The 19,277-nt window shown below is 38.4% G+C and overlaps 1 protein-coding gene across 2 annotated transcripts in view; it reads left to right on the top strand.

Moving 5' to 3' along the window:
- Nucleotides 1-19,277, top strand: part of COPG2 (coatomer protein complex subunit gamma 2) — a 114,032-nt gene that overhangs the window by 74,022 nt on the left and 20,733 nt on the right. For both annotated transcript variants that reach the window (XM_029233277.1, XM_029233276.1), the window contains exons 13-20: nt 11,352-11,447; nt 11,742-11,985; nt 14,340-14,415; nt 15,265-15,368; nt 15,855-15,980; nt 16,971-17,033; nt 17,492-17,631; nt 18,196-18,367. In XM_029233277.1, the coding sequence (XP_029089110.1) occupies nt 11,352-11,447; nt 11,742-11,985; nt 14,340-14,415; nt 15,265-15,368; nt 15,855-15,980; nt 16,971-17,033; nt 17,492-17,631; nt 18,196-18,367 (1,021 nt within the window). The remainder of the gene's footprint in view (nt 1-11,351; nt 11,448-11,741; nt 11,986-14,339; nt 14,416-15,264; nt 15,369-15,854; nt 15,981-16,970; nt 17,034-17,491; nt 17,632-18,195; nt 18,368-19,277) is intronic.

Below are 19,277 nucleotides of genomic sequence, written 5' to 3'. Positions count from 1 at the left end.
GGTATATGCCCAGTAGTGGGATTGCTGGATCATATGGTAATACTAGTTTTAGTTTTTTAAGGACCCTCCATACTGTTCTCCATAGTGGCTGTATCAATTTACATTCCCACCAACAGTGCAAGAGGGCTCCCTTTTCTCCACACCCTCTCCAGCATTTGTTGTTTGTAGATTTTCTGATAATGCGCATTCTAACTGGTGTGAGGTGATATCTCATTGTAGTTTTGATTTGCATTTCTCTAATAATTAGTGATGAGCAGCTTTTCATGTGCTTCTTGGCCATGTGTATGTCTCCTTTGGAGAAAGGTCTGTTTAGGTCTTCTGCCCATTTTGGATTGAGTGTTTGTTGTTTTAATATTGAGCTGCATGAGCTGTTTACATATTTTGGAGATTAATCCTTTGTCCGTTGCTTCATTTGCAAATATTTTCTCCCATTCTGAGGGTTGTTTATTCGTCTTGTTTATGGTTTCCTTTGCTGTGCAAAAGCTTTGAAGTTTCATCAGGTCCCATTTGTTTATTTTTGTTTTTATTTCCATTACCCTAGGAGGGAGATCCAAAAAGATCTTGCTGTGATTTATGTCAAAGAGTGTTCTTCCTATGCTTTCCTCTAAGAGTTTTATAGCATCCGGTCTTACATTTAGGTCTCGAATCCATTTTGAGTTTATTTTTGTGCATGGTGTTAGGGAGTGTTCTAATTTCATTCTTTTACATGTAGCTGTCCAGTTTCCCCAGCACCACTTATTGAAGAGACTGTCTTTTCTCCATTGTATATCCTTGCCTCCTTTGTCATAGGTTAGTTGACCATAGGTGCATGGGTTTATCTCTGGGCTTTCTATCTTGTTCCATTGATCTGTGTTTCTTTTCTTGTGCCAGTACCATGTTGTCTTGATTACTGTAGCTTTGTAGTATAGTCTGAAGTCAGGGAGTCCGATTCCTCCAGCTCCGTTTTTTCCCCTCAAGACTGCTTTGGCTATTCGGGGTCTTTTGTGTCTCCATACAAATTTTAAGATTACTTTGTTCTAGTTATGTGAAAAATGCCATTGGTAATTTGATAGGGATTACATTGAATCTGTAGATTGGTTTGGGTAGTATAGTCATTTTCACAATATTGATTCTTCCAATCCAAGAACATGGTATATCTCACCATCTGTTGGTATCATCATTAATTTCTTTCATCAGTGGCTTATAGTTTTCTGCATACAGGTCTTCTGTCTCCCTAGGTAGGTTTATTCCTAAGTATTTTATTCTTTATGTTGCAATGGTAAATGGGACTGTTTCCTTAATTTCTCTTTCAGATTTTTCATCATTAGTGTATAGGAATGCAAGAGATTTCTGTGCATTAATTTTGTATCCTGCAACTTTACCAAATTCATTGATTAGCTCTAGTAGTTTTCTGGCGGCATTTTTAGGATTCTCTATGTATAGTATCATGTCATCTGCAAACAGTGACAGTTTTACTTCTTCTTTTCCGATTTGTATTCCTTTTATTTCTTTTTCTTCTCTGATTGCCGTGGCTAGGACTTCCAAAGCTATGTTGAATAATAGTGGTGAGAGTGGACATCCTTGTCTTGTTCCTGATCTTAGAGGAAATGCTTTCAGTGTTTCACCATTGAGAATGATGTTTGCTGTGGGTTTGTCATATATGGCCTTTATTATATTGAGGTAGGTTCCCTCTATGCCCTTTCTGGAGAGTTTTTATCATAAATGGGTGTTGAATTTTGGCAAAAGCTTTTTCTGCATCTATTGAGATGATCATATGGTTTTTATTCTTCAATTTGTTAATATGGTGTATCACACTGATTGATTTGCGTATATTTAAGAATTCTTGCATTCCTGGAATAAACCCCACTTGATCATGGTGTATGATCCTTTTAATGTGTTGTTGGATTCTGTTTGCTAATATTTTGTTGAGGATTTTTGCATCTATATTCATCAGTGATATTGGTCTATAGTTTTCTTTTTTTGCAGTATCTTTGTCTGGTTTTGGTATCAGGGTGATGGTGGCCTCCCAGAATGAGTTTGGGAGTGTTCCCTCCTCTGCAAGTTTTTGGAAGAGTTTGAGAAGGATGGGTGTTAGCTCTTCTCTAAATGTTTGATAGAATTCACCTGTGAAGCCATCTGGTCCAGGACTTTTGTTTGTTGGAAGATTTTTTTTTTTTTTTTTTTTTTGCAGTACGTGGGCCTCTCATTGTTGTGGCCTTTCCCGTTGCGGAGCACAGGCTCTGGACATGCAGGCTCAGCGGCCATGGCTCACAGCCCAGCTGCTCCGCGGCACGTGGGATCTTCCCGGACCGGGGCACGAACCCGTGTCCCCTACATCGGCAGGCGGACTCTTAACCACTGCGCCACCAGGGAAGCCATGTTGGAAGATTTTTAATCACAGTTTCAATTTCATTACTTGTGATTGGTCTTTTCATATTTTCTGTTTCTTCCTGGTTCAGTCTTGGAAGGTTATACCTTTCTAAGAATTTGTCCATTTCTTCCAGGTTGTCCATTTTATTGGCATAGAGTTGCTTGTAGTAGTCTCTTAGGATGCTTTGTGTTTCTGTGGTGTCTGTTGTAACTTCTCCTTTTTCATTTCTAATTTTATTGACTTCAGTCCTCTCCCTCTTTTTCTTGATGAGTCTGGCTAATGGTTTATCTATTTTGTTTATCTTCTCAAACAACCAGCTGTTAGTTTTATTGATCTTTGCTATTGTTTTCTTTGTTTCTACTTCATTTATTTCTGCTCTGATCTTTATGATTCCTTTCCTTCTGCGAACTTTGGGTTTTGTTTATTCTTCTTTCTCTCGTTCCTTTAGGTGTAAGGTTAGATTGCTTTTTTGAGATTTTTCTTGTTTCTTGAGGTAGGCTTGTGTAGCTATAAACTTCCCTCTTAGAACTGCTTTTGCTGCATCCCATAGGTTTTGGATCATCGTGTTTCCATTGTCATTTGTCTCTAGGTATTTTTTGATTTCCTCTGATTTCTTCAGTGATCTCTTGGTTATTTAGTAACGTATTGTTTAGCCTCTGTGTGTGTGTGTTTTTTACAATTTTTCCCCTGTAATTCATTTCTAATCTCATAGCGCTGTGGTCAGAAAAGATGCTTGATATGATTTCAATATTCTTAAATTTACTGAGGCTTGATTTGTGACCCAGGATGTGATCTATCCTGGAGAATGTTCTGTGTGCACTTGAGAAGAAAGTGTAATCTGCTGTTTTTGGATGGAATGTCCTATAAATATCAATTAAATCTATCTGGTCTGTTGTGTCACTTAAAGCTTCTGTTTCCTTATTTATTTTCATTTTGGATGATCTGTCCATTGGTGTAAGTGAGGTGTTAAAGTCCCCCACTATTATTGTATTACTGTCAATTTCCTCTTTTATAGCTGTTAGCAGTTGCCTTATGTATTGAGGTGCTCCTATGTTGGGTGCATGTATATTTATAATTGTTATATCTTCTTCTTGGATTGATCCCTTGATCATTATGTTGTGTCCTTCCTTGTCTCTTGTAACATTCTTAAAGTCTTTTATCTGATATGAGTATTGCTACTCCAGCTTTCTTTTGATTTCCATTTGCATGGAATATCTTTTTCCATCCCCTCACTTTCAATCTGTATGTGTCCCTAGGTCTGAAGTGGTCTCTTGTAGACAGCATATATATGGGTCTTGTTTTTGTATCCATTCAGCAAGCCTTTGTCTTTTGGTTGGAGCATTTAATCCATTCACATTTAAGGTAATTATTGATATGTATGTTCCTATGACCATTTTCTTAATTGTTTTGGGTTTGTTTTTGTAGGTCCTTTTCTCCTCTTTTGTTTCCCACTTAGAGAAGTTCCTTTAGCATTTGTTGTAGAGCTGGTTTGGTGGTGCTGAATTCTCTCAGCTTTTGCTTATCTGTAAACGTTTTAATTTCTCCACCGAATCTGAATGAGATCCTTGCTGGGTTGAGTAATCTTGGTTGTTGGTTCTTCCCTTTCATCACTTTAAGTATATCATGCCACTCCCTTCTGGCTTGTAGAGTTTCTGCTGAGAAATCAGCTGTTAACCTTATGGGAGTTCCCTTGTATGTTATTTGTCGTTTTTCCCTTGCTGCTTTCAGTAATTTTTCTTTGTCTGTAATTTTTGACAATTTGATTACTATGTGTCTTGGCATGTTTCTCTTTGGGTTTATCCTATATGGGACTCTCTGTGCTTCCTGGACTTGGGTGGCTATTTCCTTTCCCATGTTAGGGAAGTTTTCAACTATTATCTCTTCAAATATTTTCTCTGGTCCTTTCTCTCTTCTCTTTCTGGGACCCCTATAATGCGAATGCTGTTGCATTTAATGTTGTCCCAGAGGTCTCTTAGGCTGTCTTCATTTCTTTTCATTCTTTTTTCTTTATTCTGTTTTGCAGCAGTGAATTCCACCATTCTGTCTTCCAGGTCACTTATCCATTCTTCTGCCTCAGTTATTCTGTTATTGACTCCTTCTTGTGTAGTTTTCATTTCAGTTATTGTATTGTTCATCTCTGTTTGTTTGTTCTTTAATTCTTCTAGGTCTTTGTTAAACATTTCTTGCATCTTCTCAATCTTTGCCTCCATTGTTTTTCCGAGGACCTGGATCATCTTCACTATCATTATTCTGAATTCTTTTTCTGGAAGGTTGCCTATCTCCACTTAATTTAGTTGTTTTTCTTGGGTTTTATCTTGTCCCTTCATCTGGTACATAGCGCTCTGCCTTTTCATCTTGTGTATTTTTCTGTGAATGTGGTTTTTGTTCCACAGGCTGCAGGATTGTAGTTCTTCTTGCTTCTGCTGTCTGCCCTGTGGTAGATGAGGCTATCTAAGAGGCTTGTGCTAGTTTCCTGATGGGAGGGGCTGGTGGTGGGGAGAGCTACTGTTTCTCTGTTGGGCGGAGCTCAGTAAAACTTTAATCCTCTTGACTGTTGAGGGGTGGGGCTGGGTTCCCTCCCTGTTGTTTGTTTTGCCTGAAGCCACCCAACACTGGAGCCTACCTGGGCTCTTTGGTGGGCCTAATGGCAGACTCTGGGAGGGCTCACGCCAAGGAGTACTCCCAGAACTTCTGCTGCCAGTGTCCTTGTCCCCATGGTTATCTACAGCACCCACCTCCTCTACAGGAGACCCTACAGCACTAGCAGGCAGGTCTGGTTCAGTCTCCCCTGGGGTCACTGCTCCTTCCCCTGGGTCCCGTTACACACACTACTTTGTGTGTGCCCTCCAAGAGTGAAGTCTCTGGTTCCCCCAGTCCTGTCAAAGCCCTGCAGTCAAATCCCACTAGCTTTCAAAGTCTGATTCTCTAGGAATTCCTCGTCCCGTTGCCAGAACCCCAGGTTGGGAAGCCTGACATGGGGCTCAGAACCTTCACTCCAGTTGGTGGACTTCTGTGGTTTAAGTGTTCTCCAGTCTGTGAGTCACCCACCCAGCAGTTATGGGATTTGATTTTACTGTGATTGCACCCCTCCTACCGTCTCACTGTGGCTTCTCCTTTGTCTTTGGATGTGGGGTATCTTTTCTGGTGAGTTCCAGTGTCTTCCTGTCAGTGATTGTCCAGCAGCTAGTTGTGATTCTGGTGTTCTCACAAGAGGCAGTAAGAACACGTCCTTCTACTCCGCCATCTTGTTTCAGTTCCCTATTTCGTTTCTTAACAGTGTCTTTTGATGAGCAGAAGTTTTAAATTTTTATGAAGTCTAATTTATTAATTTTTTTCCTTCACAGTTATTGCTTCCTGTGTCCTAAAAATCTTTTGTCTATTTCCAAGTCTTAAAGATATTTTCCTATGTTTTATTGTAAATGTTTTACAGTTTAGCTTTTACATTTTGGTCTATGATCCAACTTGAATTAATATTTGTGTGTGATAAGTTCAGTTTTTTTCCATACTGATTTCCACTCATTCTAGCATAATTTGTTTAAAACACTTCTCTTTCCCCATTGGTGTGCCTTGGCATCTTTGTCTAAAAAGCAGATAACCATATAATTGTAGGTGTATTTCTGGGATCCATATCACATTCTATCGAACTATTTGTCAATCCTATGCCAGTACCTCACTGTATCGATTAATGTAGCTTTATGGTACCTCTTAAATGTGTGGTCTTCCAACTTTGTCCTTCTTTTTTTTTAATATTCTAGTTCCTATTTCCATATACAATTTAGAACCAGCTTATAATTTCTGTAAGACAAAGCCTTCTAGGATTGTGATTGGGGTTGTGTTGAATCTATAATCAATTTGAGGAGAATTGATAGCTTAATATTATTTATTCTTCCAGTTTATGAATATGGTGTACCTCTCCCTTTATTTAGGTTTTCTTTGTTTTCCCTGAGCAGTGTTTTATAGCATTTATTCTAGAGGTCTTGCACGTCTTTTGTTAAATTTATGTATAAATATTTTATGCTTTTTAAATTCCATTTTATTAAGATTTCTATTTCATTGTTTGCTACTAGTATATTAAAAATACTTTTTAGGGGCTTCCCTGGTGGCGCAGTGGTTGAGAGTCTGCCTGCTCATGCAGGTGACACGGGTTCATGCCCTGGTCCGGGAAGATCCGACGTGCCACGGAGCGGCTAGGCCCATGAGCCATGGCTGCTGAGCCTGCGCGTCTGGAGCCTGTGCTCCACAACGGGAGAGGCCACAACAGTGAGAGGCCCGCGTACCGCAAAAAAAAAAAAAAAAAAAAAAAAAATTCTTTTTTGTTTTTTAACTCTCCCATAATTCGGTATCCTTGCTGAGTCCCCTTATTGGTTCTAGTAGTTGTTATATGCATTCCTTAGGATTGTCCATATAAATAGTCATGTTATCTATGAATGGAGACATTTTTACTTCATTTCCAATCCAAATACCTTTCCTTTCTTTTTCTTGCCTTATTAAAATGACTGGGACTTCCAATACAGTGTTGAAGAGAACTGGTGAGAATGTGTCAGAGATAATCAAAATAGCAATAAATTTCAGTTAGAAGAATTAAAGTAAAAAGATATTATTCCTTCATTTTTATTTAATTCTCAGTCAAGAGGTATAGCTGACTCTGTTTACTCTCTTCTTGTATTTATCTACTTTTAAAAAACAAATGTAGCCTGTATATTCAAGTAGACATTTTGAATCTTTGGGAAACCTTGGGAGGTTATGAAGGTCATTTTGTAATATAGTTTATTGAATGAATCTCGTATGCTTGGATGTTTAAATAGTCTGCAGTATTTTGTGATTACAAATAATGCTGCAGTGGATAACTTTCTGCATGTGTTTTCTTGAAATTTTGGAGGTGTGTCCTCAGGGTAAATTCCTAGAAGTTCGTATACTAGATTGAAAGGTAAATAAATATGTAGTTTTGTAGAGAATGTTAAATTCTACCAGGAGTGTGAAAGAGTGCCAGTTGCCCCATAGCCTTACCAATAGAGTACATATGTTGTATTTTAAAGTTTTTCTAATCAGTTGGGTGAGAAAGGATATCTCAGTGTAGTCTTAATTTGAATTTGTCTTACGATGAGGGAAGGTAAACATTTTTGCATATTTTTAAAGATCATTTAATATCTCTTTTTTAATACTGTCTGCTCACATCTTTTTCCCATTTTCTATAAGATTTTTGGTCTTTTGTTTCCTCAGTTAAAGTTTTTTGTATATTAGGGATATTTTTTCTTCATCTGTGAAATGTGTTATGGTATTTTCTCCCAGTTTGTCATTTGACTTTCCTTATGATGTCTTTTGTCATGCACAAGTTTTTAATTTTTATGTAGTCAAATTTGTTGATTTTTTTTTTTTAACATCTTTATTGGAGTATAATTGCTTTACAATGTTGTGTTAGTTTCTGCTTTATAACAAAGTGAATCAGCTATATATATACATATATCCCCATATCTCTTCCCTCTTGTGTCTCCCTCCCTATCCCACCCCTCTAGGTGGTCACAAAGCACCAAGTTGATCTCCCTGTGCTATGTGGCTGCTTCCCACTAGCTATCGGTTTTACATTTGGTAGTGTATATATATCCATGCCACTCTCTCACTTTGTCCCAGCTTACCCTTCCCCCTCCCTGTGTCCTCAAGTCCATTCTCTAGTAGGTCTACATCTTTTCCTGTCCTGCCCCTAGGTTCATCATGACCACTTTTCTTTTTTAGATTCCATATATATGTGTTAGCATACAGTATTTATTTTTCTCTTTCTGACTTACTTCACTCTGTATGACAGTCTCTAGGTCCATCCACCTCACTACAAATAACTCAGTTTCGTTTCTTTTTATGGCTGAGTAATATTCCATTGTATATATGTGCCACATCTTCTTTTGTCGATCTTTTCTTTTATTACATTGGGCCTTTGAGTAATAGTTAGAAAGCCTTTCCCTTCAGACTATAGAATCTGAATGGGTGTAAGAATTCACCCATGTTTTCTTCTAGTATATGTATAGTTTCATGTTTTACATTTAAATCTCTGATCCATTGGATTTTATTATTGTATGTAAAATGAGAAGTGGATCTAATCTTATCCTTTTCCAGTGACTATCCAGTTGCCCCCCAAAATTTTATTTAAAGATCTGTCTTTGCCCAGTATTTGAGATATTACCTTTATCATATACTAAAGTTCCATATGTACTTGGGTCTATTTGGGGGCTTTCTATTCTGTTCTTTTGTTCTCTTTACCTATTCATGCACCAGTACTACACACTATTTTAAATATAGAAGCTTTGTAAGGATGTTTGAATATCTGTTAGTCTCCTCTCATAGCTCTTTATTTTCATTGTTTCCCTAGCTGTTCTTACATGTTTATATTTCCTTATGAATTTTAGTATTAACTTGTCTAGCTTCATTTAAAAAAAATCTCAGGACTTCCTGGCAGTCCAGTAGTTAAGACTCTTTGCTTCTACTGTAGTGGGTGCGGGTTTGATCCCTGGTTGGGGAACTAAGATTCCACATGCTGCATGGTGTGGCTAAAAAAACAAAATGAACAAACAAAAAATCCTCATTGGCATTTTTATTGGGATCACGTTAAATTTATAAGTTTTCTTAGGGGAGAACAAATAATGATGTTGAGATATCCTAATGAAGAAAAGGGATATTTCTTAATTTGTTCAAGTCTACTTTTGTGCCTTTCATGAATATTTTATAGTATTTTTATATTAGATTTGAATGTTTTAAAAATTCTTTTATGTACTTTATTGTTGCTGTTATAAATCTTTTTTTACTCATTGTGTTTTCTAACTAGTTATTATTTGTGTATATGAATAGTATTATCTTTGCATTTTAACTTTACAGCCTGCTACTTTGCTGAATTATTTTATTGAGTTAGTTTTATTATAAATTCTCTAGGGTTTCCATGCTATACTGTTATATCATCTGTAAATAAAGATAGTTTTGTCTTTTAGTTTCTAATTCTTATTCCTCTAATTGTTTTCTCCTGTCTAATTGCATTGGCTAATAGTGCTGGAATAATGTCAAATAACAGTTGAGACAGTAGCATCCTTGTTTTGTTTCTGACCTTAAAGTAAATGACTCTTGGGGTTCCCTATTAAGTAATATGCTGGCAGTACGATTGAGGGGTGTGTGTGTGTGTGTGTGTGTGTTTGTGTGTGTGTGTGTGTGTGTGTGTAAAATGGAAGTGTCTGTCCATTCCTGTTTTATTTTTTTAAGAATTTTTATTAGGAATGACTTGGATTTTATCAAAGGTTTTTCAGCATCTATGGATATAGTCATGATTTTTCTCCTCAGACTCATTAATATTGATGAATGATATTAATTTTCTAATGTTGAATCATTCTTGCATTCTTAGTATAAATTCCATTTCATCATGGCATATTCTTTTCTTACTGTAGTGTTGGAGTCTGTTAGCTAATGTATCACTTAGAATTTTTGCATCAATGTTCATAAATGATTTCCATCTGTAATTTTTCTTTTTGTATGTATACCATCTTTATTAGGTTTATATATCAATGCTTCATAAAAGATTGTGGATGTTTTCTTTCATTTTCTATGCTCTGAAACAACATATATAGATTTGGGACTATCTGGTTGGCAGACAGTTCTCCCGTCTTCCATAAATTTCTTGCATTTCTGCACACCCTGCAAATTAGGCACTAACTGCCCTTTGTTTCCTACTGTACCAGTTTTGTTCCCTTTGTGTAGTGCAAGATCTCTTCCAGTCTCAAAAGATACAGCATCTCCCTAAAAGTAGTAAATGGCCGGTTTCCATACAGCCCTAGAAGATACAGCTAGTCCTGCCTCTAGAGCAAAAAGCAAACATGCTCATTGCCTAGTATAATAAAGGTAATGTTTCCCTTCTGAATAGAGGACTGGCATGCTTACTGCCCACTGTAAAATATTCAAGTTCCATATCTCAGAATCTCCTGTAATGCAGCCTACTGTGGGCTCAAGTATTATCCGGCCCTTTTTGCATTGTCCTATGGTAACTGGGGCTTAGGAAACTGACCCCCAAATGCTGATATCCTGGCTACTGCTTCTGCTGTCATTAAATAACTGTCTTTCATCTCTGATCCAGGATTCTTGTGTATTCTTCTAGCATCCATGAAATTGTAGCAGTCTAACCTGTTAGCTTGCAAGTAGGGTAAAATTTCACACTCTTTTTACTTCTTGACACTGGTCTTTAAAGTTGTGGTAAAAATTTCCTAGAAACCATTTTGTGAAATAGTTCTTTGGTAACTTTCTCTATTTCTTCTATGGAAATGAGTCTTTAAGCTTTTTATCTTTACTGTTCACTTTAAAATTTGTATGTGAAAATTTTAAATGTAAAATTTTAAAATATGCTCAAAGCTTATTTGCTTGGAGTAAAGGGGTGGGGTCTTTTTTTTTTAATTAATTAATTTTATTTATTTATTTTTGGCTGCACTCGGTCTTCATTGCTTGCTCGTGGGCTTTCTCTAGTTGCAGCAAGCAGGGGCTACTCTTCGTTGTGGTGCGCAGGCCTCTCATTGCGGTGGCCTCTCTTGTTGCGGAGCACGGGCTTTAGGCACGCGGGCTTCCATAGTTGTGGCACGTGGGCTCAGTAGTTGTGGCTCGCGGGCTCCAGAGTGCAGGCTCAGCAGCTGTGGTGCACAGGCCCAGCTGCTCCGCGGCACGTGGGATCTTCCTGGACCAGGGCTCGAACCCACGTCCCCTGCATTGGCAGGTGGGCTCTCAATCACTGCGCCACCAGGGAAGCCCTGGGGTCTCTTGAATACACTTCATTTTTACATTGCTTTTTATTTTCCTCTGAGGTCTCTTTTGCTTATCTTTCATGAAGAACCATTATTGTTATTTTAGATAACTATAGTGCCTTCTTAGCTTACAGTAAATAAGTAGCTAAAGTTATAAAGATGAACGTCCTTTCTGTGTTTTCCTCTAGGTGGTAGTTGTACAGTCATTATAAAGGTGCATGTCCTTTTTGTTTGTTTTTCTACAGGTGGTGGTTGTACAGGCAATTAGCGCGCTCTGTCAGAAATACCCTCGAAAGCACAGCGTCATGATGACTTTCCTCTCCAACATGCTCCGAGATGACGTAGGTGCACTACTTTTTAATCATGTGAAGTTGCTCTCTTAAATTCTTACGCCATAGTATTTAAAGCAGCTTTATCATCTCAGTATGCATCTCAAATAGTGTGCCTAATTCTGTTTTCTGTCTTATTACTAGACATGCTATTGCTTTGGCTTTCCCACTTGGAGGAAAAAAACGCTTTTGTTTTTTTCATAATGGAAGGGAAATGAAATCTGAATGTTATAGCATGAGCCTTGGAGTATAAGCATTTCTCCAAAAAGTATCCTCAGAATGAATGGCAGTTTTCTCTTTTGCCAGGGAGGCTTTGAATATAAGCGAGCCATTGTGGACTGCATAATCAGCATTGTGGAAGAGAACCCTGAGAGTAAAGAGGCAGGTCTAGCCCACCTTTGTGAATTCATCGAGGACTGTGAACACACTGTTCTGGCTACTAAGATTCTACATTTGTTGGGCAAAGAGGGCCCCAGAACGCCTGTCCCCTCCAAGTATATCCGCTTTATTTTTAATAGGGTGGTACTGGAGAATGAGGCTGTCAGAGCTGGTGAGTCATTGCAACACTAATAATGGTGTAACTGCTGATCTTGTGAAATGCTTATTAACTCAAGGGGGTGGTAATGAAATTGGAAAATGAAGTTGCAACGTCTATTTGATGGTGGGATCTTGGAGCACACTTAAGCCCCAGATGTACAGCTATTTCTTTGTATTCCAATTTCCATCCTGATTTCTGCCTGTATCAGAGACAAATAACCCTTGACTTTCGGTATGACAGAAGATTATGATGGCGTCATCCATTTTTTCCGAGTTATGGCCATAAGTATGAATGTCTGTGAAATTTGTGTGTCTTTCTGCCTCTGTAGTTTTATTTTATTTTATTTTTTTGTGGTACGCGGGCCTCTCACTGCTGTGGCCTCTCCCGTTGCGGAGCACAAGCTCCGGACACGCAGGCTCAGCGGCCATGGCTCACGGGCCCAGCTGCTCCACGGCATGTGGGATCCTCCTGGACTGGGGCACGAACCCGTGTCCCCTGCATTGGCAGACGGACTCTCAACCACTGCGCCACCAGGGAAGCCCTCTGTAGTTTTTAAGTGACTTTTTAAACAGGTCTTAGGGTTTTTTTACTTCCTCCTCCCCTTAGCATGTGAACTGGTACAAATCTCCCCTGTTAAAACTATAAGCCTTCCTTTGATCCAATGTCTCTCACTAGCTACTGACCATACTTCCCTGTTATGTAACCTTGTAGGAGCTATTACTAGCTGCCCCTATGAACTTATTCTCCATTTTCTCTTCAACTCACTATAATCTTGCTCTCTCCCTTAAAAATCTTCTGAAGCTATTTTTTTTGGTAATTACTTATAAGCTAGTTGGAAAATCAAGTTAGACACTTTAATGTTCTTACCCTTGTTCACCTCAGTCAATTTGATGTACTGTTGGCCTAAACACTTCATGAAACTCTCTTCCCTTGGTTTCCACAATAGCCTGCATCTTTCCATCACTCCTCAGTCTTATTTATAGAGTTTCTGTTCCGTTCCTTAAAACGTTAGTTTTCCTTAGGGGTTTGTCTTCTCAACATACACATTCATTCTGGTGATCATTTCCAGAGCTCTGCTGATATGCTGTGGCATTGCAGTCTCTTTCGTGAACTTGCACGTCTAGCTATCTAAGGCACTTTAAATTCAGCTTGAAATTCAAATTATCCCAAACAGAAATCCTCACCTATATCATCCACTCAGTTGCAAGGCTAGAACCTTACCCTATTGTTTTATAACCCCCATCTATCCTTTGGCAAAGTTCTTTCCATTCTGTCTCCTCAAAATGCATTTCTTCATTGTCTTTTTTCGTAGATTTCCTGAGGGCTGCATTAGGCTCCCATCCATTTCAGTTGCCCAACTAGTCTGACTGCCTGTAGTCTCGCCCATATCCAGTATATTCTCCACACTCTGCTACCAAAGTGGTCATTAGACATAAAATCTCACAAATTTAGAGTAGTACACTCTGCTACAAACACACAGATTCATCCTGTATTTAACACCCGTTAATAATAGCCTTGAGGTTGAACCATAACCGAATTTTGTTTTGTCTCTAGTCTCTCACTTTTCTCCTGCTCTCCAGCACAGGTCTAGTGCTTCAGCCTTGCTTAGCTGTGTCCAGTCCCAGGATCTTGCCACACTTTCTTGTCTGGCCTGAGGGCCTTGGTACTTTTTATTCTCTCTCCCTCAAATGCTCTTTTCCTGCCCTCTGGCTAACTGTATTTGTTCTTCAGACTTTAGCTCAAGTAATACGTGTCAACTCCTTGTCTGTCTCCTCCTTCTCCAATTCTGACTTACGTTCCTTTCTCTACTCACGTAGTACCCTGAATATAGTCCTACCATGGACTTTCTGTGCTATGTTCTAACTACCTCTTTACTTACCTGTCTTTCCCACTGGAGTACAACTCCTTGATGTCTTCTGTCTTTCTGCCTCCAGCATCTAGCACAACTCCTGACAAAGGTTAAGTAAGCAGTAAACCTCTGTTGATACAGTGACTTTTAATAATAGAATTTTTTGGGTTTTGGTTTTTGTTTTTTAATGTGTGGGGCTGGTTGTTTAAGATTAGAGCTTAATTAATCAGTGTGGTATATAAGGAGCTGGACTGGAAGATAGCTCATATAAGGAATACATATGATCCTTTTTCCTCAATGCATGGCGGGTTTTCTTACTTAGAGCTCTCTTGGGCCTGCTGATTTCTATTTATGCTTAAATGGATCAAGAAAATAAGATCAAGAAACTCACAGTAAAACAATAAGAGTTTATTCCAACTGAACACGGGGACACTCCTCTAATTTTTTATTTTAAATGATGACTGCTTGACTCTGAGAAGCCAATATTCATGTTGTTTTGTTTTATGCTCCATTACAGCTGCTGTGAGTGCTTTGGCTAAATTTGGGGCTCAGAATGAGAATCTTCTCCCAAGTATCCTAGTACTCTTACAAAGGTAATTAAAAGAATGTCTTTTTCTTTTCTTTTCTTTTCTTTTTAAAATAAGAATGCCATGTGACTGAATAGAGAATTCCTCATTGTACCATATCAAAATGCATTGCAGGACCTAAGAGTAGAGCTGATGGAGTCAGGGCAAATGGCATTTTTCTTATTCTTCTGGTAATTTTGCATGTGCTAAGTACATGTAAAATTTGACTTCTAATTTCTCTTGCATGATTTTGAGGAAGTGACTTAAATACATGTGCCTCAATTTGTATAACAGGGGCCAACTTCAAAGAGATTCACTATGTAGAGCTGAAAATACCAGCTTTTCATGGTCTCCTTGACTCCCTATTTGATGAGGAAAAGACTTGCTTTAGCAAACACTCTGTGATTACATCTTGTAATTGAAGCAGAAAAATTACAAGCCAAAGGCTGGCTGGTTTAAGTCAAATAAATTGCCATTTGAGTGATATCAATGCCTGGATTCGGAATGCTTTTTAGTATCCTTGGAAAGTATAATATTACCATTTTTAAATTATATTCGAAGTCTAAGTCTTTACCAGGGTCATGTGGTTGCAGATCCAAGAATAGACTCCAAACTGCTATTTTATGTTATTGTGTCCTTCCTAATTATTTTAATGCCTACTTATGTAGTGCTTCTGATTCATAATGACACCATTTCTTTACCAATTGAGAACAGTACCCGATATTTGTGGAGATTTTAGGATCCACCGTTGGCTGTTGTTGAGCTCTTTTATAAAGGCAGTATCAGATGGCCTGGATCGTGTCCTTTAGGTATAGTGGTAAAGCTATTGGAAATCATTACGGTGCTGTGACATGTATCTTCTGTATCCCTGGACAGGTGTATGATGGATACTGATGATGAGGTACGGGATAGAGCTACCTTCTATCTGAACGTGCTGCAGCAGAGGCAGATGGCGCTGAATGCTACATATATCTTCAATGGTCAGTGAGAGCCAAGAATGGAGACAAGTACACTTTTGTTCCACAAATGGTGTCTGAGAAGCATATCCATGATGATTTGCATATGAGCTGGCTTCACTAGGCAAAATGCTTGGTTTCTGTCTTTGAATGCACTTCCATTTCTAGGGAGACCTAAAGTATGTAAAAGCCCAAAGAATATTGCTTTTTCCTGATCCTCCTTGAGCTCCCTCTTGGATGGGTTTACCTTTTTTTCCCTTATGCTATCATCGTTTCCATGTGTCTCCATTGCTTTGTTTTCTGGAAGATACTTCCATTTTGTTGAAAATTCCTATGCTCTGCTCCTATGCTTCCTTGGATGAAATTATAAGAGCCTTTATTTTTTATTATTTAGGTTATAAAATCTGTGGTTATAGTTTTCTTTGAAAGCTTAGATAAATATTACAAATCTGGGCCTATCTGGGTCCTAGGATTGGCAAGAAGTAGTGCTGAGAGTTTTCTGTTTCATAGGTCTGACAGTCTCTGTACCAGGGATGGAGAAAGCCTTACACCAGTACACACTGGAGCCTTCAGAAAAGCCCTTTGATATGAAATCGATTCCTCTTGCTATGGCTGCTGTCTTTGAACAGAAAGCAGGTAAGGGGAACACTGTTAGTTTTTCTATGTATAAGTAGTTTTACACCAATAAAATACACTGTTGGCATATTTTCTTTAATATTTCTTTTAATGGTCACTGCTTCTAATCTTACAGAACTAAGATGGATGATACTTTTTTTTTTTTTTTTTTTTTTTTTTGCGGTACGCGGGCCTCTCACTGTTGTGGCCCCTCCCGTTGCGGAGCACAGGCTCCGGACGCGCAGGCCCTGCAGCCATGGCTCACGGGCCCAGCCACTCCGCGGCATGTGGGATTTTCCCAGACCGGGGCATGAACCCGTGTCCCCTGCATCGGCAGGCAGACTCTAAACCACTGCGCCACCAAGGAAGCCCCCTGGATGATTCTTTTTAAATTAGGGTTTTAAAATTTTTTCCCTTGTTTTCTCATGAAAGCAAGAATATGAATTGTGACTCAGATTGAAATTTTTTTTTTTTAATGCTAAGTGTTACAGTGTTTGAAGTTAGTTGTCACCGTGTGTTTCAGAGCAGTAATTGTGCTGTCACCTCTTATTTTTATTTTCCGATATTAGTTAACTTCTTAATTAATTTTTCTGTTGGAGGCTTAAAAAAATAAAGGAGCAAAGTGTGTAGTGGTTAGAACCGAAAATGAAAGAGCTTATGCTTTCAACATTTTCAGGTTTTTTTGTTGGTACTATATAAGTAGTTTTTCCTGTTTGAATCACGAGATTTGTTTTATAAACTGTTCCTCCTTTTAAGAGTAATTAAAAAAAAATTTCGGTCCATTAAAGCAAATTTTGTATTTTTAGGACTTACTTTATTATTTCATAAAATATGTTCACTAAATACATTTTGAGTGTTCCTCCAAAAAAGATGACAGAGAACCTCCCGGTATGATTCAGCAATAGCACCTTATGTTTATCTGCTTAACGTTTCTGTCCTCATCTCCTGTCTGCATGTTTGGCTTGATAGTAGGAGGGAAGCTCATTTGATTGCTCATACTTGTCTTTGTAGAAATCACACTGATGGCTACTAAGCCCGAGAAGTTGGCTCCTTCCAGGCAAGACATTTTCCAAGGTATGATGATTTGATGTGTAGAAGCAGTAGCCTAGCACCCGAGGCATTGTAAGTATAATGAAGGCCACTACTTTTGTTCAATTTGATTAATTCTCAGTACGGGAGATCGTTGTATGGCCGAATATTGATTGTCCTAGCTTACAGTTGCGGGCGCTACCTGGAGTCTGTGGGACTTTCCAATTTCCAGTTGCCAGCTTACAGAGAATGCTTTTCTTACTCTGTATCAGGGAACTCAAATTCTATGAAATTAGGAATTAAGTTTGTCTGTCTGTTTGTTGCTTTTAGTAATTGAGTATATAAACTCTTAAAAGATTATTTCACTAAAGCTTGGGGACACATTAGTTGAGTGTTCAACTATTAGTAAGACTATGGAAACTTAAAACATTTTAGACACCCAGAGTAATGTCTTCCCTGTCTTCTTACTTTCCTCCTCCTTTTCTTTCCTTTTTTCTTGATAGAACAACTGGCTGTCATTCCTGAGTTTATGAATCTAGGACCCTTGTTCAAGTCTTCTGAGCCTGTTCAACTTACAGAAGCAGAGACAGAATATTTTGTTCGTTGTATCAAGCACATGTTTACCAATCATATTGTGTTCCAGGTGAGATAAGCGCCAGAACTGGCTCCAGTAAGGGGTTTAGTATTAATCCCCTTTTAGTTTATGATTCTCGTTCCTTTTATAGAGAAGCAAATTTAGCAGCATATCTGGTTTTCTTTCCTAACTCCATAGCTGTAGAGATGTGATGGGTAGCTTTTGATGATTTAAATTTAAAAAGACATAAAACTGAAATGTCTGAAGAAGTTGGACAGCATAAAGTATAACCTGTGGAAAAAATAATCATCATTTAATATCAGGGTAAAATAAGTGTGTCATTCCAAGAACTTGGATTTCAGTTTGGCTCTCAGACAGCTATCAGACTTCTACCATCTTGTTTGGTAGAACTCAATCTCAGGAAGGAGGAAAACACTGGTTAATATAAACAAAAGAGACCTCAAGAATAAGGTTATCCTCGTTGCCTCAGGAAAAATCTTAGGGGGAGACATGAGTGGTGTTTAGAAAGTATAGAGGGTTCCAGAACTCAGTCGTGGGCTATGGGTGGGAAGGAACAACTTGCTTGCAAACAGTTCTTCTCCTTCATAACTTTCCTATTTGCTGACTTTTCAGTTTGACTGTACCAATACTCTCAATGACCAGCTACTGGAGAAAGTGACAGTGCAGGTGGAACCATCAGATTCCTATGAAGTGCTGTGTTGTATCCCAGTCCCCAGCCTACCTTATAATCAACCAGGAATATGCTACACTCTTGTTCGTTTACCTGATGATGACTCTACAGCAGGTAATAACACACAGAATGGAAGAGATATGATTAAGAGTGCATTACCACTTGAGCTCTTAAATGTCTGGACAGATGTTTGGGGTTCAAGAATTTGTTTCTTTTCTGGAATTAAATGATGGTATATTTATAAAATGAGTTACTGCTTACAGAAATATTAATTTTATAACCAAGTTTCTGAGTAAAATATGCTGGACATTTAATTGTAAAACAGAAACTGGATGTATACAGTGGTAGCCCAAAAAGGAACTCAGACTTTCTGTTGGAACAGTGTCACCACTAGTGAGGGTTCATATACCTGATGTCTCCTATGAAGGATCATGGTCTACTTCTCCCTGAATGTTTCTTTCCAGGGCATCCTAAGGACTTTTTATTTAGTGTAGATCCATGGCATCATAAAATATATTGTTTTTAAGGGTCCTGTAACACGAGGCAAGTGTCTAAGAGTATGTCTCAGCCTAATGAGTGGCTTAGCCAACATCTGTGTATCCACATTTGAGAAGGGCTTGTAATCTGCTTGACCTGTATGCAGTCTTGGGGGTGGGGTGGGGTGGGGGAGGCCTGTGAAGAACAGCCAATTGCTAGTGCCAGTGGTATTTACAAATTGGGGGTTTGAGATCTTCTAACCTATGAATGTCAAGTATTTGTTGTACTTGATTTCTTTTTCCCATTTTCCCACCTGAGTTCTTTTCTTCCCATATTCACTGCAGAGTTTTCACAACTGTTACCCAGTTTTCACTGAAATAAGCACACACATTGCACTTACATTTTGAACAATTTTTATTACTAGTACAGGAAAAAACAATTTTTACTACTGATACAGGAAAAAACAATTTTTACTACTAATACAGGAAAAAACAATTTTTACTACTAATACAGGAAAAAACAATTTTTACTACTAATACAGGAAAAA

This window comes from Monodon monoceros, unplaced genomic scaffold (genome assembly GCF_005190385.1).
Source record: "Monodon monoceros isolate NGI ecotype Baffin Bay Population unplaced genomic scaffold, NGI_Narwhal_1 Super_Scaffold_2, whole genome shotgun sequence".
NCBI lineage: Eukaryota > Metazoa > Chordata > Mammalia > Artiodactyla > Monodontidae > Monodon > Monodon monoceros.
This window is presented reverse-complemented; position numbering and strand designations above follow the sequence as displayed.